Consider the following 27125-nt stretch of genomic DNA (forward strand, 5'->3'; position numbering starts at 1 on the left):
AATATATTTATTTACTTCATTTTTTGTTGTTGTTATGTATGCCTGTTGTTGCATCCGAAACATGTGAATTATGCAGCTTCAAATGAACTGAAAATGGTCAGTAAAACAACTAAATGACCAAATTTTGTGTAAAGGAATTGGGTAAAAGTAGTTGTAGGGCACAAAACAGTATTTGGGAAGGAAAAAGATTACATAACCAAATCACTTACCACCACTGTAGCATCACTGCGAAGGAGTTCGAGCACATAAAGCAAAATCTATTCTTTATTTGATTATAGTTTTAATAAAAGCACAACAATAATACATACCACAATAACTCGAGCTAATAGCCATCAAACAACAAATAAGTTGAAAAATTATATTTCCCTTCAAGCTAATAACAACCTGTTTCAGTAATTTTATTTTTCATTCTTGATTTCAAAACAAAAGCATTTGAACTTGCATGATGTTCTATTTTTCAAATATTAGTGATGGTAAGGGAAAGGTAGGAGATAGATAAATGACATTCCGGAAAGAACTGACCATAATATTCTCATTTCAAAACCTGTTTTTATTAAGATCCAATAAATATTCAGTTTATTTTCATTTTAAATTTCAGCCACTTAATGAAAATAAAGGTATCATGTCTGCCACACACGTGATGGAAAAATACATCCAAAAACCATTGTTGGCATTCAGTGACAAGAATTCATGGAGGGAAGCGCTGAATATGAAGTTAGTAATTCAGATTTTATTCTCCTTTCGAAACTTATTCTAATATTTCATTAAATTATTAATACATACTTTCTTTGTACAGTTGGATTCACGAGAAGAATGAGCCCGATTCTTCCGAAGAGAAACTACAAAGTTTAGAGGATAGTAAAATAGCATGTCATACATTTTACTCTTCCTTACACAACGATTGCCACATTTCCAGTTTTTCCACTCATTATGACAAATTTACAATTCCCGATGTACCCGATAAGCAGCTCGTTTTACTTCAGGCTCTATTGAGAAATAATTTACTTCAGGATAGTTTTAACTACGGCTGCTCAGAAACTAAAGTAAATGAAGGTAGGAATACTAACAAATTACTCAATTAAGTCTGAAAGACTTCGACTAGTACATTAATTTAATTATTTTCCATCTTCTAGTTCTCATCCAATGTGCAGAACATATGTTGGGAGAAGATACAGCTTTATTTATCTCACAGTTATTGTGTGCATCTGATCATTCTGCGTACAAGGAATGCCTTCAAAATATCCCCTTGGATTCTTCTTCAATAAATGGTGTTCTCTATTTCTACGCCCTTTTGAATTACATGGAAATATATAATTTACCAGATGGTTCATTTTTCCTCCTTCCAGCACAGGTATGTTTTGTTGTTTTTTTAATTATTTTTTACTGCTTACTTAGCTTCCTTCCTAGCTCACAATTCATTATACTATTATTAAACATATTAATTTTGGTTGTTGATGCATGGTTAATGTGAAATATTCTTGCATAATGCGTAATATTTTTCAAATTCTATGAACTTTCAATTTAAAAAATTGGATCTACCTACTTATCTTAACAGCAAGCTATAAAGTAGGTACCTAAATTATTTTATTATTAAATAATTATTTATTTGGAATGTGTATTAGTTTTGTTTAAATGTTTGACAGATGCTTAAATGAATTCATAAAGGAAACTACTCACTGGATTGATAGCTTCGGGCTTTTTGTATGAAAAATTGGTCCTAAAAAACCATAGATATGCCAATATACAGACAGTAATATTCACATTGGGACCCTACTTATTAGCATAAAATATTTTTAAATAAAATGAAATGTTAAAATATTACCTCACGACAGGAAAATGAAAAAAATGTTAAGCATTTTTATTTCAGCAAGACAATAAATTATAGATACAGGTTAAATCATTAATGAATAAGATAGAACGATGGAATTTTTAACTTGCATGATATAATCACAATACTGTCTGAAAGAGAAAATAGATTCATTTCTGTGGTGAAGTTCTATTATTATTTCAGTTCTGTGAAGCAACTAGCCCAATAATAACAGAACTTCAATAAGAGTTTCACAAAACTTGAAATTTCATGAATTGTTCAAATTCTCTGAAACAACCCGTCCATAGTTTTTCATTGGTGGATATAGTTGGACAACAATATGACGTCACAATATTCACGGTTCCAATTTTTGATCGGAGTTATACCCCCCTGGATGAATTGAGAGAATGAAGATAAGTTACAGAGACAATGGTCGTGATTTCACTAAACTAGATTCAGTGGACACACTTTAGCGGGCTGTTCATTAAGCTATTTCGTTTGTACAAATATATTCTTTGAATGGCTACCCTTTTGACAAGCGGAGCTACATTTCTTTTTCAATTAGTATGAATATAATGTCTTATATTTTTATAATGTTGTTGGATAGATGTCGTAACTTTTCAAATTTAAATATACTAACATTAGAAAAGTAAATTTCTTGTTTTGGCAATTGTATATTTATGTAAATACTTTCAGCTTCACAAATCCTACAATTAGAATATCCTGTGATTTTCATGGTTATTAGTTATTTAAAACTTTAGTCTCATTATGTTTTTGTATAATTTTCTTTTCCGATTTTATGTCCGGGTTAAATCTTCCCCATAGGAAAAACTAAACCCTTCCACACACTTTTCCACAAATGATCATCTAGTCAATCAACATTATGCAAGTGCATTATATAAGCAAAATAAATACAAAACAATACAAGAACAACACGTCAACTCACCAGAGATCAAATGGGAAAATAATTCACCGACTCCAGATATTTTATATCAGAGGGTTCGGCTCGGTAGAACTCCTAACAGGGCCTAAAAATCCTACTGATCCCTCAACATAAATATTTAAAAAATCTTTCGTTATCCTACATGTATTCAAAATGACCGACTTTTGCATCGTTATATATAAATTTTCTGATAGATCTAATACGCCTAAATTTTTAATGAGAGAGCTAGGTATAATGCCAGTAGCCGAAATAACAAATGGTAATATTTTTATAGTTTGAGAATGCCAAATTCTTTTTATTTCAATTCCTAGATCTGTGTATTTTCTTATTTTTTCACTAACAGATTTTTGAATATTACAGGAATTTGGAATAAGAGATATTATTATTTTATTATTATTATTATTGTATTTTCTTTTAATTTACTGTATATGTATTATCTTACAATATTTTTTTTATATTTACTTTATATATTCTATGTATAATATAGAGCTCGTGGGATTGCACCACCCTCCCCGAGATCTGGAATAAACAAGAATTCTGTATTATGTTATGTTTATGAATTCTATAATTTCAGCTAGTTTCTGATATGATCACAACTGTTGAAAAGTCCCCGGGAGAACACAACGATTCCAAAAAAGATTTCCTTGTTTGCCGTGACCAATATGTAGAACTTTTAGAAGGAGAAAAACTCAATCAAATGGGATGTGATCTTGACATAAGATTGTTTATAAATGACGAAGTTTACAGAAAGACTGCTATTATAAATTTAGCCAGGTAATCTACTCAACTAAATAAACACTTTTTTAAATGTTTGTTTTTTCAACTGTTAATACTCGGTGGAACTTCATTGTAATAAGTATAACGAAACCAATTTTAAACTTTATTCTACTTTTCATTTTTTCTGACTGGATTCTGAAAGCATAAGGTAAAAGTAAAAGAAAAAAAAGTGGAATAAAGTTTAAAAATTAAACACTTTTATTATTTTATTATTACGTTGTTATTTTTGACATTATGTTAGAAATGGCAGGTTAGATTATAGTTAGGTACTTATTTCTCATGTTAAGGGTAAAAGTACATTATAATCTATGCTTTCATAGATGGCAAATTAATTATTTTATGAAAATAATACCCTTTTTGCTAAGTTATGCTTTAACATATTAAGAAGAATTATTTGTTTGCACCCGTACATATTATGTAATATGAGTAAATAGTTTTGTCGGTACAAAAACTCAATTCTTTAACAAAAGATATACAAATGCAATATTTATTGGTGATTCAATCTAATATTGCATTTTTATGCTTTTCTTGAAAGAAATGAGTTTTTATATGGACAAAACTATTTATTCATATTCATATTGCGTATGTAAGCGTGCAAAATAATAATTTGTATTCATATTTTAAAACATAACTCGCAAAAAGGGTATATTAAAAAAATATATATTTATTTCATCCTTGAATGCATAGATTATTACTATATTTATTATATATTTGAGGGTGTATGTTACATTTACCCTCAAAAATTAAATTGAACTTGAAAATATTCAGGCACTAAGGACGGGTTGTTTCACTGAATTTGAATTTCATTATTTCAGTTTGTGAAACAACTGGCCAATAATGATATAATAACAGAACTTGAAAATCGACTTTGAAATTTAATAAATTGTTCAAATTCTGTGATACAACCCATCCTAAGTCTGCCTAATTTTCCTAATTACCGCTCATAAAATCATTTCTGATCATGAATTTTTTTTGTAAACATTTTTTTTTTTACAGGACATCAAACAACGATACCTTTAAAAGGGCAATGGATCTAGCCCTGAAATACCATATCGATGAACAGGAGATAGTACTTGCCCATGTCTCGTTTATTTTACTCAATTATTCCAATTTAGGTTTTGCAGAGAGTAACACTGTCATTTCTCAACCAAGTTTGGTGAACATACTGAAGAAAAATCCAGATTATGCTATTAAAAGGTAATTCTTATTTTCATAGTACGTATTGTTAATGAATATGAGGTAATTTTTTCTCAAAATTTGAATGGGAAAAAGAGATTTGAGGAGAAATTGCTCAAAGGTTTTGATGCATAGATTTTGGTAGTTTAAGTGAATGGAAACTGGATCCTCAGTAGAAAAGAGAGTTCCATCTTCAGAGACATGGGCACTGTTTCGTTGGGGTTGTAAGGATAGTTGCTAAATAAACATTTTGTTATGTTTAAAATATATTAAAAAAGAAACATAAATAAAACAAGTTTTGTACCTGCGGGACATTTAAACGAACTGCCCTTAACAAATCATCACATGATCCGGTCGAGTGATATAAAAGAATGCGAAAAAAAGAAAAACAAAAGAAACACCACCCTATTTAAATAAAAAGAAGGCAGTTAAACTAATATTATTTAGTAGGTACCTATTATATATGGGTAATTATTGCTTGGGATTTGATAATTATTGGGACCTTCCTGTTTAGTTAACCTTTGGCACGCCAAGATGCAAAATAAAACTTTGGGTACTATGAGGGGTGACTCTGTGACCCCACGCATTTTGTCATTTTAATTCCATTTTTCCCATTAATTCATACGTTTTATTGCAAATTATTCTTATGGCTTATGCATTTAATGCGTTTTCATGAAATAATAATCATAATATAGTTAACTTTACAAAAACCTACTCATTCATCAAGGAATGCAGCCTCAGGAACTAAGTTTTTTAGAAACAGGTTTTTTAAAAGTCCTCTTTACCTACCTATCTGCCTCTACTATCAGTATATTCGCAAAAGTACAGTATATTTTCAAAATACAAGTAGGTGTTACTTATTTAAAAAATAAACTTTTATATTACTCAAATTTATTATCAATGATATCAATTCCCAACTATTTTTTCAGACCCAACGACCCATTTATGTATTCAGAAATTCTGTTGAATAATTTATTTGCTAGATTTATCAGTGAATCGACCTCATTATAACTGTCAACAATTACATGAAGATAAGCCTGATCTAAAATATCGTTTTGTAATTGATCGTTATAGCAGTGAACTCGCTATTACCGTGGTCGTTATAACCAAGTTCGACTGTATTTATATTGTAATTCTGAAATGTTACAAAATAAATGCTTTCTTCTAGTAGTATTTATTAACGTTTAAATAAATAATTTCATAACATTTTCATGGTGACCGACTTAGAACAAGAATTTTTACTGTTACTTTTTTTAGTTCTTCAAAACTTTGACCATTAACAGATGATCACAAACCATCATTTCCTACGATCAGAATATTATATAATATAGGAATTCATAACTGTAACTGGTAGTTCTGTGAACGGTAGATTTTGCATAATAGCTAGACAGCTCGTGAGAGAGAGAAAGAGAAAAGAACTATACACTGTTAACATGAAACAGCCCCTGTGCTCGAGGGGTAAGGCTCTTGACTAGCAATCCTGAGGTCACGGGTTTAAATCCTGGCATGTGCAAGTTAATTTTATTTGATTAATTTATTTATTTATTTATTTATTTATTTATATTTTACATGTATATTTACAGAATAAAAATATCCATTAACAAACATACATTATACAATCATAATTGCCTAATTAGCAATTTAAATTTAGTGATGCGCAGGTGGAAAATGTCGATGTCAGAGGCTAGTGAGTTAAGAAGGCCTATCATTCTTCCGAGAGGCATTGCTGATGGTAAGTTAGTCCTACATCTCGGAAGAATGAATGGTTTGTGTCTACGCGCTCTTGCGAAGTTATCAGGGACGTAAAATAAAATTTTATTCAAAATTTCTGGATTGTTGATGTGACCGTTCAACAAGTTATAGGCCATCATCAGCAACGCAGCTTTCCGCCTGTTGACAAGACTATCGATACCTAGCATTCCGGAAAGGAAGGCTGATGGGTATAAATAGGGATAGTACCCGAAGTCTCTAAGATAAAGATAACGTAGAAACTTCTTTTGTACTTTCTCTACCATAGAAGTGTACGTTGCATCCCCTGGTCCCCATATTATTGAGCCACTTTCCAAAATACTACGTACTAGGCTAAAATATAGCAAGCGAACCACGGTAGAGCTGCAGAAATGCCTGGAGTTACATAGCACAAATCCAAGCATTCTCAAAGCCCTGCTGCATATCGTTTCAATATGAACGTGAAATGTTAAGTGTGGGTCAAAGGTTATTCCCAAATCTTTCGGTTCAGAAATATGTTTAAGAGAACATTGGGACATCCTATAGTTGTAATAAATCACAGTGTTTGCTCTAGTATAGCACAGTATGGCGCATTTCTTAAAATTAAAACCTAATTTGTTAATTTCACTCCATACCACGATAGCATTTATGTCTCTCTGGAGCTGTGCGCAGTTTTCTAAGGTCCGGATTCTTAAAAATAGCTTCAAGTCATCTGCAAATAACAAAAATTTCGCAAACTTTATAGCATGATGAATGTCATTAATAAAAAGGGAAAAAAGTAAAGGACCAAGATTAGACCCTTGAGGAACCCCAGAGTTTGTGGGAAAGTACGACGAGTTAGAAATACCATACGTTACGTATTGCTGTCTACTTGATAAATAGCTTACAAATAAATTTAAAATTTTTACCGAGAATCCAAAACGGTCTAATTTATTTAAGAGTATCAGCGGGTCTACGGTATCAAAAGCCTTTGCGAAGTCGTTGTATGAGACGTCAACTTGGTTGTTACCGTCAAGAGCTTGAGATACATATTCCGTAAAGACCATCAGATTTGACACAGTCGATCTGCCAGATCTAAAACCATGTTGTTCGTCTATTAAATAAGGTTCTACTTGGGCGTAGATATATTTATGAATTATTAGTTCGAACAATTTTGCCGGAGAGGAGAGGATCGCTACTGGTCTGTAGTTAGAGACCAAATATTTATCCCCATCCTTATACAGTGGTGTAACTTTAGAGATCTTCCATAAATTAGGAAATGTTCCCGTGCTAAGTGAAAAATTAAAAATGTAAAGTAGGGGTATTAATAAAGGCTCTATACAACCCTTTAATAAAAATGACGGAATAAAATCAGGTCCAAATGACGTTTTCGCTTTGAGTTTTTTAACTGCAGCTAACATATCAGATTTTGTGATGTTAGGAATATCAACATTCTGCGCTGCTGATGATGTATAATTTGTGTTATTATGCAATTTATTTATTTAAAATAATATATCGTATATTTGCGGCACATTCCAGAGTGGAAGATATTCTATCGCCCTGCTCTAAGAGCACCATTTAGAACTGTAATGTTGCTTGAAATGGCTTTAGCCCTGTTTTCACATTCCTCCTCCCCACTACCTTAAGCCTCATAACATACCCCAACTAGGGATGCCTTAGTCTCACTGCCTCTAGGCGGTCATACCAATCATACCATTGGTTTAACCTGTTGAAGGCCAGAGCATAAAACAGAAAAATATTTTTCAGGCTTCAGCCATTCATAAAAATCAAAAGTGGAACGTAAAGTTCTATTAGACCAAACAATGCTGATTTTCATACATTTTCCGAAGCATTAAGGTCATAATCGCATTGCTAATTATTCTAACAAGGATAATATTAGAATGCTCGCATGTTCTCCAGAGACCCATCGGCAGCCCACTGGTTAAATGTCTCTGGATGATATATGACTAGTAAGTCATATGCCAAATACTGAGTTTTACATTTTTGACTTTATTTTCCAGATTGTGTGATGACGTTTGGGTTTCAATACACGGAAACGATTATCAGGGTTTGATTTTGTACTTCAATGCTACGAGCAGCATCAGCAGCAGCCATGTTATTCATGGACTCAATGGGAAAGATCATGTCAAGCTGATAAAGAAAGTCAAATCAGCTTGTTCTAGTTAGTAATCCACATTTTAGAATTACATACACTTGTATTTTTATGAAGTTTAAAAAATGATTATTACTAAGTGCGTTGTATATTTTTAGATCTTGACTACAAGTTCCTAATAAAATCTCCTCAAGACAATGAACTGGTGGATAATTTGTTGCCATACTTGACCAAAGACAATATTGGACTAATAGCAAAGTTACTCCGAAATCTACCACCTTGCTTGAATATTGATTTCAGCACAAGCTCCTTGTACCAACAGTGGCTTTTGAAACATTTCTTCGAAGTGAGTAAAAATAATGTAGTGTTGCCAACAATCCATTAACACTTTTGTTTGCTGAAATAATTTAAATTATAAATTTTTAAAGGTTCCAGAAAATATGCAAACTTCAAAGAAATGGATGCAACAATACAGGGAATGTTCCAGTTATTTCAGTAAACTAAAAAAAGAGGATTTATTACTGCTGATCAAAGAAATACTCTTTAATCAAGATGGCATACAAAAGTAAATGTTTTAACTATTTTATATAAGCAAAATGAACTTATTTTACTACCTTGTTTCTCCCAAGTTTCACCGCTCTTATTTATTGAATAGGTACTGATAATAATTACTGATGAACATTACGACATTTTGTCTTATTTTTTTTATAGTTAATGATTAATTTTATCACACAATACCTCATGATGGCAATGATATTGCAGCCGAATACATTTGACATTAAAATATGCACAAAGTTAATGTCTATAATGAAAATTGATTTTTTTGCAGACTACCAGCTAACACAAGAATTCAAATAGCCAACCAAACTGAAGAGTATTGCCAACATGAACAAAGTAACGATGAAAGTAAATCCCAAATGAGGTAAACAAACAATGGCAGTTATTATAAAAATTGATTTCATTTAGATTTTAATTCCTGTGTCTTTCTCTATTTCAAATTTATTTTAGTTTACATATTACAAAAGTTAAGAAAAGAAAAATGCAGCATAGTGTACTAAAGGCATAGCAGATAAAATTAGTAAGTTGTAGCGCGCTGTCTTTACGCTAGCCACTACACCATCTCTTTCCCCCGTACAGCGCCATCCTGCTCACCCACTCCTAAGCAAACCCGGATGCGCCGACGCCTTCTGCGCATCTCCCCCCCTCGAGCCGCTACACAAACCACACCCCGCAACAAGGAATGGGCTATATAACCGGCTGCGCGCCCTAAATTAGTCAGTTCGTCTGCAGCTCGCTCTTGGCTAGTACGCTCTCTTAGTTACGCTTCGTCCTCTGGCACGACCCTCTAAGGAGTATTCTACTACCATAAGTAAAGCCCCAACCAGATCCTCAGTTAATTAGTGAATTGATACATTGTGACTATTTTTTACCATATTATGTGATCTGTGAACTTACTTACTTTAAATAAATAACCGTTTACCAACAATTGTGTTATAAAACTGGCGCCCAACTTAGTGGCCAGACACATAAAGTAAAAAAATTAAAATCAGTGAATCTACAAAAATTTCGTCGCTACCACGTCGAAGTCCTCGTTTCACAATGCAGGCCAAGGAAAGTGCTGGCATCTGCTTCACGCAGGAGCAGTTCGCGGAACTAATGAACTCCATGAAGCGGATGCAGTCGGAACCAACACGTACGGGTACATTCACCACCTGTACGGCACGCTTCGATGGTGCCAGAGACAGGAGTGCGGTCGAGAGTTTTATTGCCGCCGCATCCATCTTCAAGCGCGCCGAGAACATCGAAGACGCAAGCGCTCTGGAAAGATTACCACTGCTGCTTACGAAAGACGCCGCCGCTTGGTGGCTCGGCATAAAAGGAGAAGTACGAGACTGGGAGAGCGCAACGACCCTCCTCAGGCATGCTTTCGCCCCTAAGAAGCCAGCGTACAAAGTGTACACAGAGATATTTTTATGCAAGCAAGACGCATTAACGTCAACCGATGTGTTCATTGCTAAGCAGCGGATGTTACTCGCGGAGCTACCACCGCCCAGCCATCTAGAGAAGGTCCAGATAGACCTAATATTCGGACAACTGAATATCCGGATACGAGACAGAATGCCGCGCGAAGCGATCAATACCTTCGCCGAACTACTACAAAAAGCCCGTGCAGCGGAAGAAAGCCTGTACGAGAGCACGAAGACCGTCCCACTACGCGCGATGGAAAACCGAACAGACGGCCGCCTACGCTGCACTAACTGCCGCAGATTTGGGCACCGTTCCGAGGTGTGCCGTTCCCGCTATGATACAGGAGCGCACGTAAAGTACACTCCTCCTGTCAAAAAGCTGGAGACACCCAGTGATGCGAAGTTCGCATGCTACGGTTGCGGTAAACCAGGCGTGGTAAGAAGCAAGTGCCCGCAATGCAGCCAAGGGAGAATAGACACCCCTCACCCACGAGCCGATTTTTGCTCGATACATGAAGTAGGCCTTCCCCGAGCGAGACCTATACTACACATCGGGATTGGAAACTTCCTGGGCACTGCTCACGTAGACACCGGAGCAAAATTGAGCGTAGCATCAGCTGAGCTACACCGGCGGCTAATCGCTCAAAATTTCAAAACCCAGCGAACCATCATGGACATCGTATTGGCAGATGGTGTCCCTAAACGTCAGGAGGTCGAGACAATAGCCGCCACCTTGACACTAAGAGGCCGACAGATACCCACCAGCTTCATCGTGCTCCCAGGAGGACACGAGAATCGAACACTCCTAGGCGTCGATTTTATCGAAGACGCGGGGATCGATATAAACATTCCCCAGCGCGCATGGGCATTCACGGACAGCCCCGAAGTACGGTATATGCTGCATATGGAAAATGACGCCATACCACCAAACCAAGATATCCGGCAACGGCAAAACGACAATGGTGAGATAGGAGAAGTGAGAGCACATAAACTCCCTAAGGTTTGCCTACCCGCCCCACCAGTACAGGACAATGAATGCGAGATCTACGTGTCGCCGTTCATGAGTCCTCTCCCACAGACACCGCCTAAGGTTCGTCTGCCCGCTCCACCAGCACAGGACAATGAATGTGAGATCTACGTGCCACCGTTCATGAGCCCTCTCTCACAGACACCGCCTCGCACTAACATTTGGGCTAAGATGATAGCCCTGAATGAGCTGTTTCCCGAGGACGCGATGGAGGAAGACGCCCTAAGGGAGGTAATGATACGCTCCTATCGGCTCTTCGATGACTCCCCAAGAAAACCCAGAAATGAAGTGGAATTCTGTGCCTTGGACGCAAGCCGCTACGCAATAGGAGCAGTTTTGGTCCAGGGGGAGGGACTAGAAGAACATCCGGTAGAATACGCGAGCCGCCTGCTACTACCAGCGGAGAGGAACTATTCTACCACAGAACGAGAAGCCCTAGCAGTCGTATGGGCAGTTGCAAAGTTCCGAGGATACATTGAAGGAACAGCAATCACCGCGGTTACCGACCACCAAGCGTTGAAGTGGTTAATGACGTTAAAGTCTCCCACAGGTCGCCTTGCAAGATGGGCCCTGCAGCTTTAACCCTACAACCTGAAAATCCAATACACACCTGGACGCTCAAACCTGGTGGCGGACACACTGTCACGGCCACCATTACTTAAAGACCCACCCTCTATTTGCGCACTATGCACGATAACCCTCGACGTTCCAGTACGCAACGCGGCTGACATCCGCAGAGAACAATTGAAAGACACTGCATTGAAGAAAATTATCGAGTGTTTTGAAGCCAACAATCCAAACGAAGACCTTAGTTACTGGACAACTAAGGGCTACCTGATGCAAAACGGTGTATTGTACCGATATGCACCCGATATCGAAGAAGAGGACGCTCAACTAGTCGTCCCCGAGCATGAGCGACACCAAATACTCATGGCCTATCACGATTAGTGATGTATAAATTCCCGGGAATTTATTTCTGGGGAATATTCCCAGGAATATTCCCGGGAATATTCCCCTGGACGGGAAATTTTGGGAATTTTGATTTAAACAACTTAATACCTCAAAAAGAATAATATTTATTAAATAAAATATACACACATATGGTACATAGAGAGCAGGATAGATCCATAAAAACTATTCCCATATATATAGGAATAGGATCCAAGAGAAAAATAACAAAAAAACACCGATCAAAATTATTTTAAAGTGAGTAGTATCTCTATATAATTGTATACTGTACAGTATTAGTAGCCTATATACACTCTATGCTAGTAAACGGTACATATAAAAAATCAATCGTAAAACTGTAAAAATGACACAACTTCACAGATCGGTACTGTTCATCTGATGATACCGATTGGACACTGACACTATCAACTTCGCTTCCACTTTCACCTTCATATTCTACTTCTTCTTCTTCTTCATCTTCATCTGACCCGGACGAAGTTGTTGCCAACTCAGAATTATCTACGTTTTCTTCTTCCTCAGCACAGTCAATTGGATGTTTGCGTTTGCGAGTACCAGATAAGTTTGAAACGTTATGATGCGAAGCAATCTGCTCATCCGTGGAAGAAAGGGTTTTCGTGGGAGCAACTTGAGAGCCTCTTTCAGAGGAAAGAAGTTTCCAATTGTGTGCCATAAATGTTATTTTCCCTGCTCCTTGAGTTGTTAGACGATTCCTCCGTGTTGTATGAATGGGACTAAACGTGCTAAAAGATCTCTCAGTGGCTGCTGAAGTAATGGGAGCAGTCAATATTCATATGGCAACCTGTGACAAATCAGAACATCCGCACATCCCCTTCCACCAGGTCACTGGCGTGATTTTATTGACACACTTCCATAGGAATGCCTTGCTCCATGATTCACAAAAACATTTGCACTATCAACAGTCTCCATATGACTGACTACTTGTTCAATGAATTCAAGTGCTTGAAGTTGCTGTGCGTGGCTTAGCAGATGTCCTTGGGAACCTGGATCTAGTAGGGCAGCAGCCAGATATATTGGAGCAATAGCAAATTCTTTGCGCTGCGCCGCCTTTTCCAGTATTTGCTTCTCTTCGGCATGTGACAGTAGAGACGTTGAAAGAGTTTTACTTAGACTGCTCTCAAAATCCTCAAAAGCATACAATGCTTTGTGTGTTAGTGGATCGTCTCCCTCTAGCTGTGTAATCCAGGAAACAATCGGTCGCAGAACATTGTCTAATGATGTCACTCTTTTCCAGTAAACATCATCGTCCAACAGGCTGTTCTTCATATCACGAAGTAAAGATGAGGCAGCTTCGTTTACTGCAAATGTTTGCAGGCTTACTTTACATGCTAACACTCAATAAGGCATCCAAGAGAAGTGTAGAAACCATTTTATTAAAAATAAAATAAATTCCCCGTTTTCGGGAATTTATTTCGGGTCGGGGAATATTCCCGGGAATATTCCTGTTCCCGGGAATATTCCCCGGGGAATATTCCCGGGTCTACATCACTAATCACGATGCCCCTACCGCTGGGCATTACGGAGTAGAACGCACGATTCGACGGATTGCCAGACGATACTTTTGGAAGAATATGCGGACCTACATACAGAAATACGTCAAGAATTGTCTGGAGTGCCAGAGATACAAGCCATCAAACCTAAAACCCGCCGGCCTCCTACAGACTTCAGTAATGAACCAGAGGTTTGAAACAGTAGCCTTCGACCTCTTCGGACCACTCCCAACTTCCGAGGATGGGAAGAATTGGATCTTCATCATCGAAGACGTGGCCACACGCTGGATAGAACTATTTCCCCTCAAAGACGCGACTGCCGAGACCTGCGCCCGCGTCCTGATTGATGAAGTATGCCTACGCTACGGGACCCCACGCCGACTGATAAGCGACAACGGTACCCAGTTCGTGAGTGCCGTGATGCAGCAGATGACTTACTGCCTGGACATCAAGCACACCTTCACACCAGCCTACCACCCAGAGGCCAATCCTGTCGAGAGGAAAAATCGAGACCTCAAACCCCAACTAGCCATCCTGGTCGGCACAGAACACCGAAAATGGGCCGAAAGCCTTCCATCAATACGCTTCGCCATGAATACCGCGTTCTGTCAGAGCACCGGATACTCCGCTGCCTATCTCACATTTGGACGTGAGTTAAGGTCAGCCGATGACGTCGGAAGAGACTTGAGAAGCATTATCTTATCGGAAAACTTCATCCCCGAGATAACGCCGCATCTGCTACAACTAGCCGATACCCTACGTCTTGTCAGGACCCACAATGATGAGAAACAAGACAAACAAAAGAATTACGTGGATAACAAGAGGCGAGAAGACCCCCATTACCAGCCCGGAGATCACGTCTTTGTCCACTCCCACGCTCTTAGCAAAGCCGCAAGAGGCTTCAGCGCAAAATTAGGACCACGACGCGATGGCCCCTACCTGATCCTGAAGCAACATGGACCAACGAGCTACGAGGTAGCTTCAATGGAAGCACCAGATGTCTCGCTAGGCACCTACCACACCTCAGCACTGACTCCATACCACGGGCACGGACACCGCTGCCCGCTCCGGTTATTCCTCTACGCAAACGAGGTCGACCAAAGAAGAATAAGTAGCCGCCACGCTACTGCAGACCTGGATCTTCGACGGGACGTTCCTCGATCCAGAGGGGGAGGATGTAGCGCGCTGTCTTTACGCTAGCCACTACACCATCTCTTTCCCCCGTACAGCGCCATCCTGCTCACCCACTCCTAAGCAAACCCGGATGCGCCGACGCCTTCTGCGCATCTCCCCCCCTCGAGCCGCTACACAAACCACACCCCGCAACAAGGAATGGGCTATATAACCAGCTGCGCGCCCTAAATTAGTCAGTTCGTCTGCAGCTCGCTCTTGGCTAGTACGCTCTCTTAGTTACGCTTCATCCTCTGGCACGACCCTCTAAGGAGTATTCTACTACCATAAGTAAAGCCCCAACCAGACCCTCAGTTAATTAGTGAATTGATACATTGTGACTATTTTTTACCATATTATGTGATCTGTGAACTTACTTACTTTAAATAAATAACCGTTTACCAACAATTGTGTTATAAAGTAAGTATAGTAGATGGTGAACAAACAGGAAGAGCATTAAGGGGGATACAGATTACGCTATAATTTATAAGCGTTTTATATAACTCCATATTGCTCGCCATACAATCCCATACAGACCTGTCACACCTATAAAGATGATGTGCTCTAAGTGTGGGCGTGGCGACGATATGCGCTGTGATCTGCTAGCCAGGCTATATTTGAAAATTATGCTATCTCCTCTCCTACAGGAGAAGGGGTCAGAACAATTTACGGAGCGCTGTAATTACGCGTCTGTCATCTGTCAAGGTGACAGATCCCATACAAATAAATGATATTCTGCGGCAGTCCCCCAATTGATCTGACCCCCTCTCCCGGGAAAGATTATAATGTAGTGTGTGAGCCCAACATATAGTACGTACATGCCACGCCCAATTTTCACGCGCATAATATTGCATAATGTGGCTAAGGCTTAAATCGATTTGCCATATATTATGTCTATGGATGTGCACTTGTATCTTGTCATTTCTGGCAGAAAAAATTAACTCAACTTAATTGTTATTGGCTGTTGAAGTTTCGCATGTCTAAAACTTCTGTAAACATTGTAATGTGTCTAAGGCTTTATTCTGTTTGGTTTTAGAATGGCTTCAATGTTACTTATGCTTGTCTCAATAATCCAACTTTATATATATTTTTTAAATCCTGTAAGTTGACAATAGTTTATAGTTCGAGAGGGAGTGTTATATTACAATTTCATTAAAAATGAATGGAATTTCCATGGGCAAATGTCAATTTAGTTGTAGGGGTTGTATTTTTAGTTGAATTAAGGATCTTGTATTCTTACCAGAGTTAATGAGTTGAATTAAAGTTTAACCTACTTTTAAGCCTTATAATTGTTTATATATTTTTTATTACATATTTTAAGTTAATGTTGATAAAGTTAAAGATGCCTTTTGTAGGGGATCTTAAAGAGACCCCAAGAATAATTTTCTGTAAAAATGTTAATGAATTAATTATGATTTATTTACAGTTTCGCAAGACCATTTATATAGTTTTTAATAATTCCAGGGGGAGCAGTCAAGAAGAGCAGAATAATAATTGGGAAGATGCTGGAGAAGAAATATCAAATTGGGCTAAATTTCTAGAACTTTATCATTCCGATTATATTAAATATATCATTCAAAGTTCAGAAAATAATGAGCAGCTATGGAGGTATGCTTTACAGAACAGGATATTATATTATATGAAAATGCTATGCACTTACATCATGTTACATACAATTACTATAAATTACATTTTCTTTGCAGAGATATTGAATCCTCTCGTGGAGTCAAATCAGAAATGTTGAAACCACTTCTATTGTTACTTTGTGATAAATCTCTGTCCACCAGGAATTTCAAAATATTAATTGAAACATTAAGCAATGATTTACTTCTAGATGAGGTCTTATTGCAAGCGTTAGCTGTAAGATCCATAGAAAAAGAGTATGTTTAAAATTTTATTTTTGGAATAACTTAATGAGTAAAAACTCAAATTGTGATATTTAATTATTGAAGATAATATTAGCTACTAGTTGTACCCCGCCACACGTTGCTGTGGCTCAGTCTGTTTGTGGAGATAGAGAAACAATAGCGCGTGTTGCTTTTACGTCCAACAGATGTTGCTGTTTTTCAAAAAAGCATCTGTTTACCTGTCACAGGTGACATCTATATAAAATAAGAAGACTACTTGTACCCCGCCAGTCAGTCAGTCTGTCATATAGAGAAACAATAGCTCGTGTTGGTTTTACGTCCAAAAAATGGCGCTGTTTTAAAAAAAACATGTATGACCAACAGTGGTGCTGTTTTTCAAAAAAAATGTTAACATATAATACAAGTATATAAAAACCCACGCGTATTCTAATGCAACGTTGTGTGAAAATTTCAAAGCAATCGGTGAAGATTTAAGATTTTGAACAAACAAAAATTAACATTTTTATTTATATGATATATTTATAAGATACGGTCGCATCTAGGATGCGACCTATGCGCATCCTAGATGCGACCGTATCTTTTTCTGATCAAATTTTCATTTGAGTATAGGTAAAATTATCTTCAATTATTAAATGTTATTGCAATATTTAAGTTTTCATAAAAATTGTCTTGCAGTGATTATATTTTTAAGGAGTTTAACTAACCTTTTTCTTATGCAGCATGCTGATAAGTATTACAAAGAGGGTTATTGATCTTAAAGCAGAGAACATTATTATAAATGAAAGTGTTCTGGATAAACTGAAGCCTTATTCTACCAGCGCTCTGTTGTCATCGAAACAGAGGCTTGGCTTGATGTCGTTGTACAAGGTATGTACATATTACAGTTTACTTACACTTAACTCATATAATGGCGGTAGCTACGGATGGATTTATGATACAATTATAATCTACTATCAATACTAACATTTTTTCAGAAAAACTTCTCTAATCTATTTAATTATTTTTTCAGACTGAGTCAGACTACGAAGATATGAAAATGCTGATTCAAATTACTATGGAGATTATTTCCAGCACTTGGAGTGAAGAGGAAGATGTTAAAGGTATTGCAATGTTTTAAGCAGGCCGCAGTCAAAGTAGCTCCCTCCGGGTGCCGAATTTTCAAGGCGCTGATAATACATAACAACTAACAGTCCTAGCACACAACCCTTGAGATTATTTTTCACAAAAATGGCACTACACAAAAACACAAATCATCCAAATATTATTGATTACAGCGATCACCCTCCTAATACGTACTATCTACTACCTACCACCTACTATCTACTACCTAGGGCCTAGGCCTCTACTGCTTTTGATTAGGGTTTGGTTCAAGGTCGGCCCTGGTCTTAAGAATCATTTAGATTTAAATATTACATGAAAGTGGATTTAATGTTTGTTTGTTTTATAGACATGGATCTGGCAGATGACAGCACAAGATCCGGCACCTTTTTGAAGCTTCTTCATAATGCAAATACATGGAACCAGTTGAAAGTTTTAGTAGATTTAATTAATATGTGGCCATCTTCAACTCTCGTTAAGTAAGTATTAATCAAGCAAAGTCTATAAATATATAACTGAGCCCTTATGCGGAAACAACTTCTTTGTGTGAAAAAAGTGAGTTCTGAGATATGGGATGTTAAACATTTCCTTTTGACTGTAGTGAGCATATACAAACTGAACGTCAAATAAATTTTTATGAAATAAGACATTTCAACTCATAGGCAACACGTTTTATATATTTTCATCAATTTATTCATGAGTATCGAGTAAAAAAAAAATCATTTTACTAACAAAAATTTTCATCAAATCTAAAAATTCCAGACATGTTACAACATATTAACAAATAACATAATGCAAATGCAAAACTTTATCTCCATAATAATGACACACCGTTAGCTTCAATGCACGGAAAAAGATCGCTCTACGGGCCATCACTATAGGCCTTGTAATGCCATCTGTGGTTGAGATTTTAAACCGATTTTTGCTGGGAATATAGAATGAATTTTATTTGTGTCGCATAAACTGAGAATGGACCTGCATAAAAACAGCATTATCTATTATCATAAAGGATCAATTTTATTAAAAAAATATATTTACAGTTTTATCAAAATTTATTTTTAATTGTACTGTAACAATAAATAAACAAAATTTCAGCCAAAAAGAAAACCCATGTTTGTGCCTGATTGTAAAATTGTTGGATAATGAACAGAAAATAGAAGATAATATTCCGCTTCTGAATATTTTATTGGAGAAAAATACAATACTCGAAAATGTAAGAAAATTTATTTAATTTTTTTACCTGCTGTGCCCCTTATTTATTTTTACTGTTGTAATTTATGTTAACATTTTTATACAGGATATAAAATGGATCATTTCTTCCGAGAATACGTGTCATATTGTAGGAAAGATATGGCTTTGTTTACTTTCCAAATATGAATCTATTCATTCTGCACTACCTTCAATATTGAGCGCTGAAAAGGTAGGTTTTGAAGGTGATCATTCTAATGAAACAAACTTCACAGTATTTACATACTATAAATAATCATTACTCCTTTTTTTACTTACTTTTAGGTTCTCCCTGACATTGACCAACATATCGATGATAATTTGATATCTTTGATCCTTAAAAAGGGTCTCTTCACTACCATTGTAAAAACTATATTATACCCAAAATGCGTTCAATTCTTGCTGAGAAAGGAAGCCATAAATAATATGAAGCAAGACGATGAAGACGTTCACAATCAATGCTCGTATACCTTGAATACAGCAGTGAATGATTTGTTGAATAAGAACCATCTTGCGGAAGCCGGCTCTCTTAAACTGGCAGCTATGGGGGTCCCTCACACACTGAAGGGCTTTTCTCAGGCAATCAAAATAATGAAGCGATAATCAGTGTCACCTTATAATTGTAATTAATATAATATAATTGTAATCATGTATTGTTAATTAATGTCTATATTAATTTATTCCAACAAGCAATAAACCCTGGTTGACTTTACTTATTTGAGTTTAATATTTAAAAACTATGAAGGGTAAAATGCAGGAAACTCCAATAATGGAGTACTAAATGCGGTAGGCGCTAACAAAAAATTGTCCAAGGAGGTGAAGCTAGCAGGCCACAATGGAGTGTTGGTACCCTCCCTGATGTATGACAATGAAGCATGGAACTGACAAAGGAAGGATGAAGAAATGAAATCCATGAGGCGTGTGGTAAAATCACTTATGATCATCTGATAAATGTGGAAATGGGGTAATGGTTAGTTTTAAGATTATGAATGAATAATCAAATTCGGTCACTATTTTTTTTTAATATTTGTAAATTTTCTTTTACTTCACTAAGACACTATTATTATATACTAAAAACACCCTTTTTATAGTCTTAAAGAGGGGCGCATAATTTCATCAAGTTGTATGGATTCTTAGCACTATTGGCAGATAATTCCTTCACCGTTTCTGGTCCCTCTCGCAGCCAAAGTCTGTCTCTGTAATAATCTGTGCAACTTGCAAACTCCTTGTCATTGTAATTCTTAACCTCAATAGGTATAAATGGATCCAAGTGCTCAAAACCCTGAAAAAAAATAGTGCCAATTTTAATCAATGCAAACTAATTCTATTATACCCTTCTTGAACTGGTTTGTGCTCAGTGAAGGTGGTTTTACAAAATTAATTACGAAGTTACATATATAAAGGGATTATTTGATTTATTTAGAAATTTTTCAGATAAATAAAATGGATAATATTTAATTTGTCCCTGAAGTTAGTGCACTTTACCCCCGGACACAATGAATAGATGTCACCTGTGACAGGTAATGACAGACTTTTTTTTTAAACAGTGCAATCTGTTGGACAAACATGCTTTTTTTTTAAACAGCACCAATTGTTGGACATAAAAGCAACATGCGCTATTGATTCTCTATCTACACAAACAGACTGAGCCACAGCAACGCGTGGTAGAGTATAGCTAGTGAGCTATAAAACACTAAATTATATTTTCATTATTTCAAATCAAATCTATTCACTTGAATAAGTTTTTCCAAGCAAATGAAAACTCAATGTATATAAGCCAAGGCTTTATGACTTTTAATATTTTTTTATTGGAATAACTTAGTGAGTAAAACCTCAAAATTGTAGTATTTAATCAGTGAAGATAATATTAGGAACAGGAAAGCAATGAAACCAGGACCCTCAACATTGCCGGGGCTTTGTTCTACCACTGACATAATTCAACCCTCCAGTCATATTTAACTGTATCATACTTCAACTACCAACATTATCTTCATTTTCTTAGAGCACTTTTTTGCTACTATCTTTATACGCTTTTGCAAGATTATACCCGAATTTAATTACAATCTAGATAGTCTCTTGAATAAACATATCTATTTTTATTTTAAATATGCAACATCTATTGACTTTCTTACAAGTCTAAGATAAATATTATAGTGGAGTAACTTATTGAGTAAAACCACAAAAATTTAATATTTAATAACAACTCTCGGTTGTTGATATTACCTTCAATGATGCTTTATGAGTTTTTCAAAATGACTAAAAATGATGTATGGCCTACCTCTTTGGTGAGTAAATATCTCGGGTAATATGATTCTTGGTGGTCGATTGGGACGGCAACTTTATCAACGGTGACGACACTCACGGCATTGCACTACAAGAAACAAAATTACATTTTCTATCTGTGGATTGACCAAATATATTGCTAAAATTCATTTGATTTTTAATACCTACAATCTTTTTTGTAAAGTTATAATATACAGTGAAAATCGCTTAAGAAGTTTCATTCTTAAGGGTCGGAACCGAGGCACGAATTACGGGAAAGGAACAAAGCAACCGCAAGCTACGTTTCGCACCGTTTGTGGTTGATTCGTTCCTTTCCCATAATTCACGGCTCGGTCGCGGAAATTTTGTCCTGTTTATACATAGCATTATAAGTTTAAATTGGGTTATCTCACACATAAGGTTTTCCTGGTAAAGTTTATTAGTTTTTCTTGAAAAGTTTCACTGTATTTTGAATAATTTCATTAAATGGCAGAAAACAATTATCTTACATCATACGTCATCAAATTACATCATGATAAAAATTATATCCAATATTTCATGTAATTAAAATATGAAATGTTAACTAACCCAATCGTTCTTGGTCAATTCCTTAATAGCTAATGTCAAGGTGACGTATTCCGGGGGAATCTTCTTTCTGGTTTCAATTTTCAGCCTTGTCTCAGGATAGTAGAAAGAATTGAAACCATCAATGGCCACAAAAGTTTTACATCTACAAAAAAAATCACACAACCAAATATTTGAGCGAGCTCTCGATGTATGCATTTAACAAGCAGTGGCAGTGTTCTGCACAGATCAAACAAAGCCACATACTGACTAATCCATTGTTATTAATACATTTAAATTATCTTACAATCCTTGATTAGACAGTACTTTGATTTCATCAATCAGGGCTACTATAACTTCATTGGAGTATTTTATTCTGTTAATCCCGTGATCAATTAGTTCAAGAAGGCTTGTTCCAACGGGGGTCACTTCACGTTTACTCCAAATGTATTCTTTTGACACCTTCAGCTAAAACAACAAAAGTTTCAGATACACATACTCATCTTATGTAACTCATAAAAGTGACAATATAAATATACAGGTACATATTGGATATTATGTTCTTACTTCTGGCTTCTTTAGGTGCACCTGGTTTTGTAATTTGAAATGAACGAGCCACTCTGCTGCATCAAGTGGTATTTCTACAAACCCCTCTCTCGTGGCGGAGTTTGACACTTCTTTGGTTAGAGCTGTTCGTCTTAACCAATCGGGCACTAAACAATTATTTTAAATGCATTAGTATAATAGTCATTCAGAGGAGTCAAATTCACTTATCTTAAATATGACTGAAAAAAATTTAATATTAAAATAATTGCATTTTTAAATTTCAAAAAATTTATCATTTTGGGCAATCGTTTTTTAAATTGACACTTTATTTTATTTTATAAGTCACTGAATCTGAGGGTCGGTTTTTAAGCTTGACATGAAAGATATTTACATTCATCAAGGTATCTCTGGTCTCTAATCCAACCACACAAGGCTTTGTTATAAGCTTTCAAGAATAAGATGGTTTTAGTTAAATACGAATGATAGAGGGAGCACACAAATATTTAAGAAAAAAAATCATTATAATTAATAGGTGGAAATATTTAGTAAAACACGACTTATTTAAAATCGAGCAAATATTTCTCGACATCTGAGTTAAGTAGCACTTAAAGAAACACTGTGACTTTTTTCAAACCTGCAGCATGTTAAATAACAGAATCAGGTACTTTTTATAATTTTCGGAACATCCTTTGCGAATTTTTTTATCGAGGGAATTTTGTATATATACTTTTTCAACTCGGCAGATGCCAGAGATTATCTTAAAAATATAATTCTGTTTTCAGATTTTAAGATAATCTCTATTCAGATGAATCGAGATTATCTTAAAAAATAACATATTTTTTTAAGAGCTTAAAAACCAAAAATTTCATTGGAAGTATATTGTGTAAGTAGAAATGTGGACTGTGGAGTCATAAATATGGATTATTTTTTTAAATTTCACTGCTACATAATCAGATGTATCACATTGCACAGAGAACCTTCATGTAAGTAATACTCGATTATTGAAATTATATCCGAATGATGGAAACAAACTGATGGACGATCAGTCTATTATGCTTGAAGTGAAATAGCTCAAAACTGCGCTATACAAGTGTTATATTACTATTATTATGCAGATTACATACCTATGGCATATAAACAATGAAATAAAAAATATACCAACCCCAAGGGACATGAACTAACAAAAATCCTGACTCGTAGGCGTAATGGATTAAGTGCGCCAAAGTTAGCGATTTTCCTGTGCCCAAATCACCATCTGTACAATATGTTAAGGGTTTATAAAAATGTTTTCATTAAGATGTGAACAATGTGTCTTTGAAATTGGAATGAATTAATATAATATCCGTAATATGAATCCTTAATTTCTGGAAGTGCCTATATTAACTTTGACGGCCGGCATAGTCCAGTGGTAACGCATTGGACTGCCATTCCGAAGGTCGCGGGTTCGAACCCGGCGTGCGCAAATAAAATTTATTTGATTGATTTGTGTTATTTCACAATTAATTAATTAAAATAATATATAGTATATTTGCGGCACGTTCCAGAGTGGAAGATACTACCAGTATCGCCCTGGTGTAAGACCACCATTCAGAATTGAAACGTTGCTCCAAATGGCTTTAGCCGTGTTTAGTGACTAGATCTGAATAGCCAGGTACTTCCCCACCTTCCTCTTTCCCTTCCCCACTTACCTTCAGCCTCACAACATCCCCCAATTGGGGATGCCATAGTCTCACTGGCTCCAGACGGGAGCAGTTGGGACTCTTGTGAGGTATTCACTATAAAAAATAAAAAAAAATATTAAATATGTGATTTGTTCAAGTAAGGTAACTGTTTTGTCATTTTCTGGGCCTTTAATCCAACCAAAAAAAAAATTGATGTACAACAGCATTTTGTTTTATAGTATTCAAATAATGGACATTTTATCGCACTTTCAAAATTAAGTTTTTTTAAATTGTACCGTTTTAACAGATAATGTGTTTATATACATATAGCCACTATAGAGGTTCGAGTATCCAATAGTAAACTTGAACTTTATAAATAAACTAGATGACTTGTACCCAGCGTTAGACATAGAGAGACATTCACCACCGTTGACTTTTCTGGAGACATTTTTAAGATATACAATTCTGTAGTACATTATTTTAAGGTATCTCATAAGGTTTATCCAGCGTTAGCAATGTAAGCATCCGAAAATATTTTTTTTTTACAACTTGATTACAAAACATTGACTTTTCTCTACTTTCTATAAATATTATATGCGTGGATTATATATAAACCCTCCGGAAGAAATTCTCTAAATGATGGTGAAAACCCTATCAAAATCCGTTGCGTAATTTAGATAAACTAAGCACACAAACAGAGAGACACGGATAGCGACTTTACTTTTTAACTATTTAGAGATAAATCCTAAATCGAAAATATACATTATTGATGGAGAAATACTCCAAACAATAATAAACCACTATACTAAACTATACATTTATAATTTATAGACACTTCTATGATAGATCTATGCTATCCTTCAGGTGTGATGTCTGTGCTCTTTAGGTGACTTTTCTGCTATAAATATATTATTTATTATGTATTACACAATGTTATTTGTAAAAAGGATACATAACACAAATCGGTTAACAGGTTTACTCAAGTCACTCTTCTTTATAAGGTCAATTATTTCCAGTGCCGGCTCTCGCACCATTACACAGGTTTCAGTAAAGGTTTGGGTTTGTTTTACAAAGGACATTGGCAGGCCGCCATGTGTAAATACATTTTTACGCACTGCTTCTTCTAATTTGTAGAACTGAGCCAGGTTATTCTGTGTATGATTGAGCTGCAACAAAAATATAAGACCAGATAAAAAGTCATACTTTATAAATAAGTAAATATGAATTATTTATGAATATGAATACCAACCGCGCTACTTTCTGATGTTCTGAAGCCTTGATACGCTGCTTCTCTTTTAGCGTGTATAGATAAGTACCTTTGAAAACTCAGAGAGGTGGTCCGGCTTTTAGACCACATATTGAATTTTAAACCTTCAGAAAATAATGGTTAAACTTTTAGTGTGATCTTATCATTGGTAAACTTTCCTTAATCCGTTTACTTAATATGTACAAATTATTTAAATACCACTTTACTTCAACCAAACAAGAAATAACGATTTACATTGATGGGGGAGATGGTAAAAAACTCATTAAAGCTACTTATTTTAAAGTTGAAAATTTCAGATGTTTTGACTGTTTGTTTTTTTCTTATTAGTATGAAGTGACGTTTCCTGAAAGGTTCAGCTATAAATATGCACAAATTATTTAAATAACAACACCTAATAACCTATTTTGTGCATGTTTTTCCATCTCCCCCGACATAAATAATTCTGTCTTGTACTAAGTTGAAACAAAGTGTTACTTTAATAATTTTGGGTTATTTAGCAGTAATCGGAGTAAGGAAACTTAACCATATCATTTATTGGGAAAATAGTATAATAATTGTTATTAAGAAACAAGAACGGTAAATATTTCCCTAACCGCTGCACTTTAAATTTATTATAGAAATTGCACTTCGTTTCAACTTAATTACTACAAGAAACAACTGGATAGATAGTAAAAGATGAACTATAATTGCATTTTTATTTGAAGTTCAAAATTCACATAATAAAATGATCCCTTTTCCACCATTTTGGTCTTTAGTGTATGTAGTGTCACTTGCGAAAGTTTCCGTTTCAATCTAAATACGTGTTAATTAACCCAGACTAAGAACCAAATTTCCTATTTTTTGCATGTAAATAGTTGTTTGCTGTAGTAATTGTCGAAACAAAGTGTAATTTCCGTAATATGTGCCTATAAGTGCGGCGGTTAGGGAAATAATTGGCAAAGATTGAACAACTAAAGCTAAAAGTTTGTAGAAATTACTGAAAATGAGTTAAACATAACCTCAAAATCGTGAAAAGAGACATTGTTTTATTATAACATGAGCAATGAAAATTTGGCATATTTTCATGAATAAAATATAACTGTCCACTTACCGAATTATCTGAAATACTTCAATTACTTAATTAATTCACAATAAATATTATAATAATTCCGCAAAAACTTAAATGTCAAAAATCGAATATAACCTAAGTTAAGATAAATTGGATAAATCATGGATAAATACCAAATTTAGCCATAGAAACAGATAGTTGGCAGTAGTGATGGGCAGGATCGAAAAATTTACATGATCGAAATATTTGAATCGAGTGTTTAATGAATTTCATCGCTCGAAGTTCATCAGGAGCAGTAGCAGCGGACAGAGGTTGCGTTTTTTTCCTCTCGGGGGGGGAGGTAACTACTACATCACTTTAGCAAATCCAATATTTTTATACCAACAACTAACAATGAAATGTTTATTATTTACTTTTTAT

General features: G+C 35.6%; 2 protein-coding genes across 2 annotated transcripts in view; one reads left to right on the forward strand and one right to left on the reverse strand.

Moving 5' to 3' along the window:
• The window catches only part of LOC149425042 (NBAS subunit of NRZ tethering complex-like), a 37497-nt gene extending 17428 nt beyond the window's left edge, over positions 1-20069 (forward strand). Inside the window, exons 26-42 of the mRNA XM_089648658.1 lie at positions 599-714; positions 797-1053; positions 1134-1351; positions 3325-3524; positions 4524-4724; positions 8432-8592; positions 8682-8869; positions 8952-9088; positions 9353-9445; positions 16629-16772; positions 16868-17044; positions 17752-17899; positions 18042-18132; positions 18480-18609; positions 19226-19343; positions 19428-19550; positions 19643-20069. Of these exons, the coding sequence (XP_089504784.1) occupies positions 599-714; positions 797-1053; positions 1134-1351; positions 3325-3524; positions 4524-4724; positions 8432-8592; positions 8682-8869; positions 8952-9088; positions 9353-9445; positions 16629-16772; positions 16868-17044; positions 17752-17899; positions 18042-18132; positions 18480-18609; positions 19226-19343; positions 19428-19550; positions 19643-19960 (2820 nt within the window). The 3' untranslated portion in view covers positions 19961-20069. The remainder of the gene's footprint in view (positions 1-598; positions 715-796; positions 1054-1133; positions 1352-3324; positions 3525-4523; positions 4725-8431; positions 8593-8681; positions 8870-8951; positions 9089-9352; positions 9446-16628; positions 16773-16867; positions 17045-17751; positions 17900-18041; positions 18133-18479; positions 18610-19225; positions 19344-19427; positions 19551-19642) is intronic.
• Positions 20070-20198: 129 nt separating this feature from the next.
• mRpS29 (mitochondrial ribosomal protein S29) lies at positions 20199-26859 on the reverse strand. Its single transcript, XM_089648672.1, has 9 exons — positions 26748-26859; positions 25640-25761; positions 25343-25556; positions 23892-23984; positions 22751-22896; positions 22491-22651; positions 22208-22349; positions 21636-21728; positions 20199-20639 (listed from the first exon to the last, which is right to left on the reverse strand). Exons 2-9 carry the CDS (start codon positions 25745-25747, stop codon positions 20451-20453), a joined length of 1146 nt encoding a protein of 381 aa, XP_089504798.1. The 5' UTR covers positions 25748-25761; positions 26748-26859; the 3' UTR covers positions 20199-20450.
• Between the last annotated feature and the right edge of the window lie 266 nt (positions 26860-27125).

This window comes from Hesperophylax consimilis, chromosome 3, assembly GCF_061612785.1.
Source record: "Hesperophylax consimilis isolate HC1 chromosome 3, BYU_Hcon_1.0, whole genome shotgun sequence".
NCBI lineage: Eukaryota > Metazoa > Arthropoda > Insecta > Trichoptera > Limnephilidae > Hesperophylax > Hesperophylax consimilis.

Excerpts from the sequence above, each read along its gene's own strand:
- mRpS29 (XM_089648672.1), bottom strand. The coding sequence starts at position 25,747 with ATGTGGTCTAAAAGCCGGACCACCTCTCTGAGTTTTCAAAGGTACTTA. Across the intron at positions 23,985-25,342 it reads TGTTAACCGATTTGTGTTAT|ATGGTGATTTGGGCACAGGA; the intron begins GTATCCTTTTTA and ends CATATTGTACAG. Across the intron at positions 22,897-23,891 it reads GTTAGTTCATGTCCCTTGGG|TGCCCGATTGGTTAAGACGA; the intron begins GTTGGTATATTT and ends ATAATTGTTTAG.